Source organism: Rhea americana, unplaced genomic scaffold, assembly GCF_003343005.1.
Source record: "Rhea americana isolate MKP2758 unplaced genomic scaffold, rheAme1 scaffold_364, whole genome shotgun sequence".
Taxonomy (NCBI): Eukaryota; Metazoa; Chordata; class Aves; order Rheiformes; family Rheidae; genus Rhea; species Rhea americana.
This window is the reverse complement of record NW_028186495.1, coordinates 225315-235524: the sequence shown is the minus strand read 5'-3', so window position 1 is coordinate 235524 and position 10210 is coordinate 225315. Positions and strand designations below refer to the sequence as shown.

The 10210-nt window shown below is 41.5% G+C and overlaps 1 protein-coding gene across 1 annotated transcript in view; it reads right to left on the bottom strand.

Moving 5' to 3' along the window:
- The window catches only part of PLA2G4A (phospholipase A2 group IVA), a 62864-nt gene extending 53466 nt beyond the window's left edge, over window positions 1–9398 (bottom strand). Inside the window, exons 1-4 of the mRNA XM_085312440.1 lie at window positions 9337–9398; window positions 7816–7914; window positions 7509–7652; window positions 578–659 (exon numbers count right to left, since the gene is read on the bottom strand). Coding sequence (XP_085168566.1) covers window positions 578–659; window positions 7509–7541 — 115 coding nt within the window. The 5' untranslated portion in view covers window positions 7542–7652; window positions 7816–7914; window positions 9337–9398. The remainder of the gene's footprint in view (window positions 1–577; window positions 660–7508; window positions 7653–7815; window positions 7915–9336) is intronic.
- Between the last annotated feature and the right edge of the window lie 812 nt (window positions 9399–10210).

The window sequence follows — 10210 nt, the reverse complement described above, 5'->3', positions numbered from 1 at the left end:
ATAAGAGCAGACAAGGGTTTTCGCAGGTCATTCTTCCTAGTGGTTTCCTGTTCCACAGCTAAGTCTGGAGACTCAAAAGTGTAACAGAAAGGAGAAGCAGCAGTGGTGTCTGATACAACTCTCCATCATGAGATCTGCTTATCTGTCTTTTCTTTTCCCCTTTCTTTCTCTTTAGGGTGTTGACTCAGCAGAGCTTTGGGTTTTTTTCTTTTTATGCGTTCCCACCAAACCACAGCTTTCTGAAGATACAGCAATTGCCAGTTTCACTACACTCAGAACAGCATTTCCGTCTAAGCCAAGAACTAAACGTAGGTGTTGCTCACTTGTAGGCAAATTATGTACAACTCACTCATTCATCTTTTTTGGATCAATGGAAAGAAGGAGCGGCAAATCTGCTTTATGAGCTAAAGCGTGTGAGCAATGAAATAAGTGCATTGCCTTAGGTTTAATAAGCAAAGAAAAGAAACCAACAACCTTTGAATGCATGACAAGCTTGTTGTGTCATCTCCCCCTGCCTAAGGAAACAGCCTCCTAGAAGAGAGATGAAAGACGTGAAACCAGAAAGAGAAATACTCACGCATATCGCCAATCGCTCCCTTTGTGACATTGGTGGCTTTCTGTACTGTCACAGTGAATACGTGGGAATACTGGTGTTCCACCTGGAAGTCAGAGAGTTAGAGGCAATTAAGCTCCAGAACCAAAAAGCATCAGAATAGGTTTTACTTTGTCCAAAAACTGGAAAAGAGAGATCCCCCATTCAAAACATAAATGAAATGCATACTGGATAGAGCATCTTAAAGCGCAACTGCACCCTGTAGCTTTACTGCAAGGTCAGACCTTGTATTAAGGTTGCTTGATTTTCCTGCAGCCACACCTACTTAACAGGTTCTTCATAACATGCTTTTTTTTTTTTTTTTTCCTAATCTCAGTGAATAACACTCCTCCTCTCTACAGAACTTGCTTTAAGGCATTTAGTCAGTGAGTGACAACTCGGAGTGGGGGGGGGAAAGCTATTTTACGATGTACTTGTGTTTATAATTACCTTCCTCCAATAAAAAAAAGGGGTACAATTATACCTAAGTATATGTTCTGGAATAGATATAGGCATATTGCAGATGCAAGGGATGTCATTAGTAATACAGAGACTCCCCAATTCGTTTTCAGTGTGCATCAACGCATCAATACTCAAAGTGTAGGCGGCCCTAAGACAATGGAGTAAAGGTGAAAAGCAAGTTGTAAAAACATCCACCAGGTTTTCTTTCTTCTTATTATTTTTCTTTTTCTTTCTTTTTTTTCTTTTTCTTCCCCCCCCCCCCCGCCTTTTTGCACTTTCCAGCGCTTCCTGCTCCCTGCAAAGCCAGGAGTGCAGCAGGAACAGCCAGACCACCACACTCCTGAATGAAACAGGAAGTAGAAAGAAATGTAAAAATAAGAAATAAAAAACCTAATGAAGAGGAGTTCAGTGACTCAGGTTTATTTTTACTTTGTCCACATGGTCCGTAAGTTTAACTCCCCTACTGGATACCATTATGAACATCACTGCACATGACAAGGCAGACAACATACCTTCTCTGGGGGCACAGTACCTTCTACGGGGGCGCAGTGCAGAGCTAAGGTGAAATATCAGAGCCTGGAACGGGTCTCAGGCTCTTGCCTCACAGTGCTTACGTGTGAAGTACGTTATTTCAACGCCAACCTTAACTTTACCCAAGCTGTCTGACTGCCCCCAGGGCCTAGACGTGGGTTCGCCCACTGGCACAGCCTGGCAGGGGCCGACTTGCTCTCCTGCGATGGAAACCCGGGCTCAGGGAGCACCCGTACTTCAGGCTTCAGCCTGTAAAGCTGAAATTGTGATACCTGTATTATGCTTTTTTAAAATCACCCATCAACTTTGTGAAATATGTTAAAATAAACACTGCATATCAATAAATTATCAGGACCAAAACAACTAACCAAGTATTAAAGACCTTGCAAGATACTCCAATTAGAAGGAAAAGAGAAAGTGCTGGCATCAGGAAATTCTCACGCTAAAAACAGAGAGAGAGGAGCCAGTGAAACCCTCCAATTCATTTGTGCTTTAGCTTTCAGCAGTGCCACATGCCTCTATTTACTGATTCAATAACCAGATCCTATACAGGCCTTCAACAGGGGCTCACAACTATTTCAGAAGAATCACGGTTGCTTCAGCCAAGTCTCACCATTTTATACCTGTATCATGCTCGCACACTGTGCCCACAACCAAACTGGATCCCTCTCCAATACAAATTGGCAACAAATGACAACTCTTTATCTCTTTTCTAAATTTCTTATTTTTATATATATAAGATATATGTATATAGAAAATATATATGTTTCTTATATGATTTTTCAAAAAAATTAATCTCATGGCAAAGCTGGCTTGTGAATAATTAAGTAAGAGTTGAGTCAGAAAGCACTGAAAAATAACACGGCTGATACCAGCAGAAACTCCTCCACAAGTCTGAAGTCTCGAGGTTTGCAAAGGGCATGGCCACATCAGAGCTGCAAACACCAAGGAGAAGGGTGCCCACAGAGATATTAAGGGTATGACTTCACTGCAGACACCGCCTGAGCTAGACAGTGAGTTGCTGCGTTTTACCGAGGCTGCAGTCGCCCACACGTTGCGAGGACTGCTGGAGGTTCAGCTCGCGACGGCCTGCCCAGCGATAAAGCCCAACCGTGCGATGGTCCTCCTGCGAGCTGCAGGAGGACCTGTCCGCTCCAAAGACAAGCCACGAGGCAGAGGGAAACCCGTGGCAAGGCAAACTACTGGCGTACGAGTGGYATACTGAAGTCAGCGTGCCACGGCAAGTGGGTTACCGACCGCAGCAAAAATGGACTTCAGACTCCAACCAATTCTCCCACGCGATTCGTTTGASCGGAGTTAACAGCTCCAAGCTGAACAGAAGAGTTCGGATGTGCAAACAGGAAGAGCGTTACGAAGCAACACCTACTTAACAGCCTGGCTTGTGCTGACATGAGGACGTCTCAGTAATTGAGACGTCCGTTCTCCCTTGCCTCGCTGCTTCCCAGAGTAAACAGATGAATGGGAAAAAGCAGGACTTCCCCCTGAGCAAACTTCTGCCTGAGTTACCTGTCACGCAGCTACCTAAAATTATTCCCGCTCTGTCATCTGCATTGTTTCAAGGATTTTTTACAAGCTGAGAATCTCCAGGAAACAACTTCTCCCGCGGTCCCTTGTTTTTGCTTTGCTTCGTGGGAGCGCTCAAAGCTGCTCCACCAGCGCGCGTCGCCTTCGCACGCCCGCCCGAGCGCCGGGCTCGCGACGCAGCCTTGGCCCCAGAGCTCGCGCGCAGCAGACTGGTGTAGCTGCTTTGTCATGTACAACCTTGTAATTAAGGGAGACGGCCCAAAGTACAAACACGCCACCCTTGCCCTTACTCTGAGCTGTTAGGAAAGAGTCTGTCCTCACTACGACCACAAATCGGAGAGCACTGAACGTTTAGCAACAGAGAGGAGGACGGGGCTGTAATTAAGTTACAAGTACGGGACATGGGAGGGCTGGGTTCAGTTCTCAGCTGCTCTGTGGCACCCCTGGTTAWTTCTGATGCCCCAGAGCCTGCCTGTAAAGCTGCCTACTGATCCGACTGCTTTCAGTCTTCAACCCTGCATTATGCTGAAGATGCTGGTCCGCAAAAAAAAAAAGAAAAAAAGATGTGAAAGAGTTTTCCTGCCTCCCTCAGTTCTGTTCATGGAGCATGTACGCTTAAATAAAACATTCACCATTAAACTAAGGCCAAATCACCATTTATTAGAATTCCCATGCAGTTATAAYGAGAACATCGCCATTACTTCCTATTTTAAGTTGACAACTGGGTTGTTAACACTATCACGCAAACTGGCTTTTATTGACTTACGGGCAGCAAGCCCCATAATTCCAGCTGTTGGGCTGCCAAAAATGGTAGCTGTTGCATAAGATCTGGTGTCCTCTGAAACGAACACAAATACACAGAGTTTTGACAAAGCAACAGAAGAACATTATCTTCTTCCCCTGCACATCACCCAGAATAATACCCCAAGGCTTTTAATTAATATTTGGCCACAGTCACGTGCTTGGAAGAAATTTACTTTTGCAAATTATCTCCCTCTTAGTTAAAAAAAAAAATGAGATACATGGGAAGCTCAATAGGCTCCCTCTTATCCCAAAATAGACTTTGTTCATATGACTATTGGCTAGCTGGAAAAAGGGCTATTTTGTGCTCAGGATCCAATTTCTAAGGGTATTAAGAAGCTCAAATACCCACTTTAACAGCTAGTGGGACTTTCATAAACATTTGTTTGTTGGTTTGCAGCAACAATAGCTTCCACGGAATTTAGATGCCCCCTTGAAAATACCACAAGAAATGTACTGATTCTAAATACCTTTATGAATCCAGCCCATACTAATTTAGATGACTAAGTTGTATTTTCCAAAATGACTTATGTTCACCTTAAATCTTGATAAAAATCTGTACATTGCCAACTCCTTAATTACTTCTGAAAAAAGGGAAGTTGGTATATAAATCACTTCAGTGTTGCAAGAGTGGAGCAACATCTGCATACCTTTAAAATCTGAGCCAGGTTAAAAAAATTCAGAAACTCATAATTCATTTAAAAGTCAAAATCCTATGTTCAAAAGTAACCTGGCTTTAAATATTTTCTTCCACTTTGCTTCCTCTTTGTTCATGAAGTTAGAGAAGGAAGGAGAAAAGTCTTTACCATATCACCTCCAAACATGTTTTTTCCCAAATGATAAAAACTTTGACGTCTAGTATCGCCTCTCTAATGGTTCACTGCASCCCTTCTACATGCAAGCACAAGGTTTTCTGAGTATTCAGAACAGCCACCGTTCTGCATCTCCTGCTCCCACACCAGGACTCTCCATCCCTTTCAATTCCTCCTCCTGCCTTCTTCCACCTTTGACTTTTTTCGTCCCAGTAAAATTTCCCTAGTTATCTTATTTCCTTATTTCCCTAGTTATCTTATTTTACATAAGGCGTAAATATCGTTACATTCATATGTACATATAAATACTACATTCTCACTTCTCAGCTGGGAAGCAGAACACCACCAGAATTTGCTGCAACACAATCAGGTTTTGTCTATGTACTTTCCGCGCTTCCTGAGAAAGCAAGGAATTTGCATGTGTTTAGTATAATATTTTTCATAGTCCAGAATGCACAGCCATTAAATGTAACTCAATCACAAGATGTACTGTACAGATCAGGAAGTTCTGCTATAGATTGGTTGTGTAATAAGGATTTATTACTTTTACTTCCTTGACATTAAATAGGATCTTTGAGCTGGCAGCAGGGCTGGAGAAGTGAAAATATTTGCCTGTTTTCGTAAGTAACAGATTTTCATAAATCCCCTAACTGGATATTACATATTAAGGCAGACACTCTTGCATACAGATGGATTTTTTTTTAATCTTGAAATTATTTTACACATTATTTTAATATTTGTCCCCAATATCAACATAACTGAAGACCTATTACATAATAACTTTAATTCTTTATTCTCTGAACCTAAAAGCTTTTTTATACAGTCAGTTCTGCCTGTACCTGCAGCAACTTGATCAATTTCTTCATTTATTCCTCTGAGTTTTTCATTTAGAAATAAAAAATAAAGAGGTTGTAAAATACCTCATAATTAGCAGAAAGACTTTTGGAAAATGCAGAATTCTTTTTCTCAAGTCTTCCAATGCCATACGCCATTAAAATTTATATATTTTTTTTTTTTTTGCACTGATATGACTCTGCTGACTTTTGAGTGTCCTACACTTTGGTAAAACTTTCCTTGTAGTTTCAATCTTCAAATTAAAAAAAAAAAAAAATCAAAGGCCTGCATCTCATTTTCCAAGCATTTATGGAATCAGCTCTTACATTAACAACGTTCCCTCAACAACAACTCCGCACTGCCAGAGAATTTTAACTACATATGCTTTTAATGCCTTTTGTTCTCTATGGTATCTGTACTGGAACCAAAACAGGTCTTCCACATGAAATTAAATTAAATATAAATGCATGCCTCAGAGACTGCTTCCACCCAGGAGAGGGCACTGATGCAAAAAGGAACATGTCAGTATATTGCTTTAAAACCCTGTATTAAATAAAGCCATCAACCTGAAACACGTCTTTACAGCAGCTTTCACAGAACTATGGTGTAAGACACAAGTTCTACATCTGTTCGCTGCAGACTCATGTAAAGGATGTGACTGTGTGGGGTGGAAACCACATAATTGATAAGAGATCATTTCAAGGAAGCAGATACTATTTTTAGCAAYGTAAAAGTTTCACATTACAACAAATGGATGGTGCATATCTTTGAGTATGAATTGCTTTTCCTGCTGCGATAGATGCCGGTTCTGTTATGAGAAGCAGTTGATATGAACACACCCAACTTGTTTCAAGCTTCCAGTTCAGATGGAAATTGCCATTTCGATGTTTTCTCTGGCAAGTCACTCGAGCAAAGATATGTGAGCAAACACTACAGCCTAAACTCAGCGTTCAGCAAGCAGCCGAGCCACTGGCTTGCCACCACGTAAAGGGCAGTCCTGCTCCCATTTCCCTTCTCCTCTATCTCTTGTCCCTCCTTCTCTCCTTTCACAGATGGTGCCCACATGGTTCTGCCCTTTCCTTGCACCAGCTCTGACAAGAGATTTTCTTTTTTTAATTAGTCTCGTTTTCTGCCAAGTCAACAAGGTGAATTGCCTCACTCAGAGATGAGGTGAGCTCCAGAGCTGGTACAAAGAATGTAGCAAGAACACATGCCTGGAGGAACATGGAAAGGAGGGAGCAAGGAGATTTTGGCAGCAATGTGCTGCACAGCTCATCTCACTGACCTTTATCCAGGGTTTACAGGTTAGTATTTTGAAGTCTCTTTTAAAAATCAACATTACTGATATACACTGGTTCAAGCTCTACCAAAATTGCCAATCTCCCTCTATTCACACTGATGAAAATGGAAAAAAAGTCACTTGTTAAATAGAGTTTTACAGAAAAATTGTACTGGAAGAGAAAGTTTAACAGACAATGTTWTTTTCATAGAAATTTTGGCAGAAGTTTTCACTGCAAGTTCAGTGTGACAATCAGTAAGACAGAAATGTATATGCAATAAAGTATCAAATACAAGCACTCTGACTCATCATGTTGAACGGCAATTCCTTTAAAGTCCTACTCTCCTGGAATCATACTCATCATGGTAAGTTACAGTAAGTTAGGAGGAGCCCGTGTTACACATTGCCAACTGGCATATGCCATTTATGCACTGGCAACTACACTCACAAAATCATTACATGCTTTTGAGAAGTTAAACCAAATATCTCTCAGATTTCATTCAGAAGAGTTTCTTCAGAAATTTGCTCTAACCACACTCAAAAATATATTATGGAATTCATGATAACACTAATGCTTTGTGCTTATCTAGGGTAACTTTGTACAGAACAAGCTACACAAGACAGCATACATAAAATAYTCAAGCCTACTTACCACAATATGTTGATAAGGATCTATGAAGGACATCTTTGTTTCAATTTCTGTTCAAGACAGCTGTCAAATGGCTAGTTCAACTCCACACTGACGAGACTTCCCAGCTTTTCAAAGCAGAATTCAGGCTGGCAGATCCTTTAACCACTGAGTAATGAACAGGAATTGTAATTAAAATTCTTACGTTCCTTTCAAAATATAATCCGTACTAAAAAGATTAGCTGTTCCATTTTAATAAGGTTCCCAGAACTCATTTTTTAAAAGAGAAATTAATTCAATATAAGCTATRGAGGTATAGATTTCCACTTGCCTGAACCAGAGAAATTTCTTGKGCTTATTTCCTTCAACTTAGTGTAAGAGCATGAACCAAGTATCTTGAATTCCAGTCATCCAAGGGTTTCTATCAGCTCTACAGATAAACAAAACAATCAATCAATTATATTTATCGGTTATATACTTTCAAAAGTAGACATTTCCATACCTTATTATAATAGGATAATCAAAATCATTGGTTAGTTAATAATGACCAAGTCTTGGTTGCTATACTTTGCTTCGATATGGAAGTGCACACGTGGTCAGGAGAGAAGAAACAAAGTTCCTCCTTGCATCTTCCTCTCTGCACAGGGTGTAGTACAGGCACATGTCCTGCCCTAACACCAAGAGGCTTGAAATTTGGAACCGCAAAGCCAGTTGAAAAGAGCRCTAGTAGGACAGTCAGCAACTTCATCAGACAGCTGCAACCCTTCGTAGCAAGCCTGTTAAGTCAGCTTAATGCAGCTTCTCATGCTACCTCCACATGGAAAGCTTTTTCAAATAGCAAATTCCCAAAGTTGCCTCTGGGTATAACCAAGAAAGYAGCAGAAAACAAATTCCAGCATCTAATCGTCAGCAGCAGCACAGCAGAATTTACTTGACTACAAATTAGAAGCAACAGTGCCCACTGTAAATGTGAAAAGAGAACTGCAATTTAAGCTGTATATAATTCCGTCACCAACACAGTTATTTACAGAGATCCACGAAAGGCTTTGATGGGCAACCTGCAAATCAGCTAGCAGTATTTAAATAGGTTCTCCATGGGCCGCTGTGCTTTTGARAAAAACGTTGTGAAGACTTCTGTTGCAGACAGGGGCCACTGGGGGCCTTAAATTTCAAATCTACTTTCAACGAGCAAAGTAAAATACACTAAAAAGTATTAGTCTCTTCTGCATTTCTAAAAATGCMGGCACTGCAGGCCAGGATCAGATCTAAGATTCAGTTAGCCCACAATCACCATCAGAAGCTGCAGAGCGAAAYGAAAAGAGTGAGTCCTGGCTCAAGGAAATCTTTCCTGCTAGTCCCCAATTTTTAAAGGACAGGATAAGCCTTAAAAAAGGATGATTTATGTCACTTCCAAGAACTCTTGAGAGAGCATGTGTAACGGGGGCCATAAAAATTCCAGATAGTCGTRACCATTAAAATATGCTGTCTCTTCTTTGAGCCCCTCAGACTTAATATCCTGAGGCTAGAAATTCCAGCGGCTTATTTTTTTAAAAGTCTACGGAAGCCTGCATAAGAAAGAGTTCAACATACTTTCAGTTCTTAGTTTTCACTTAAGGTAGCTCATAGYCTGGGGGACAGGAACAAGTGAACTTTATTAGAGAAAGGGAATAGCATCTCTACAGTACAAACATACCATGACTTATGGTCCTGTAATAATAATTACAGAGACTTTTTAAATTTAATTTCTATCAGCCAAATTCAGCAGTGGTGTAAACAGGAGGACATCAGGGAAGCAGTATTGGGTTTATACACATATCGTATCATTGCTTTCTTGCATTCCGGTTTATTTTACCTCGTGCTCTACTTAAACAAGGTAGGACACTCTAGAGTCTTGGTAAACAAGGCCAGCTGTATCGCTGATGGAGACACATTGCAAGCTTCAAAGGGGATTGAGAAAAGAAGCCAGTAAGGAAACTTTGATCCTTATAATGAAGAGGAAGTCTAGAAGTTACAAAACAGAAAATACACCATTTCTCTTAAGTGAGGAGTCAAGTACCAACAAGTTGCCACGCTCGTTTTGAGAGGATGCGCTGAACTAAATTGAGGATACTGCTCTAGAATTAAGGGTATTGGTTAGGCCTATCAAGAAAAGTCTGGTTTGAGTTACTCATCTAGCATCTAGGGGCAGGGATCCAGCTCTCCAGATCATCACTGAACTGTCTTAGGCATGAGATCATCCCTTCCCTTCCCACAACCCCCTGCCTCATTTATTRCAACATCTGCAGGAAATAAATTTGTGATCCTGCAAACAACAGTCTCTGATTACACAGTCACAAGGAATCCCTGGGCACCATCTGTCCTCCATGTTGGATGAGGCAAGGATCCTGCAGACAAACAAACATGCGATCACGTAATTCACAGCTCCATCAGAAACACACATGCACAAGAGGCAAGTTAAGGATCAACAGGCAGTCTCCGAACCAGAAAACAAGGGCCAGGCAGCAAAGAACCTGGCGTGATGTGAAAAGCAGAACATCCCTCTCCTCATACCCCTCCAACCAACAGCACGAGGGGTCCCAGCCCTCGCAACGCTGACGCTCTTCTAAACCGGATCGCCTTGCTTGCTCACGGTCTTTCAGGAAGCGATAAACACAGGTAGGTGCCCGAACACAGCCAGCCGGTGCCTTCTGAGAGGTGCTAGCGTACCGCGGCGCCTCGCGGGGCAC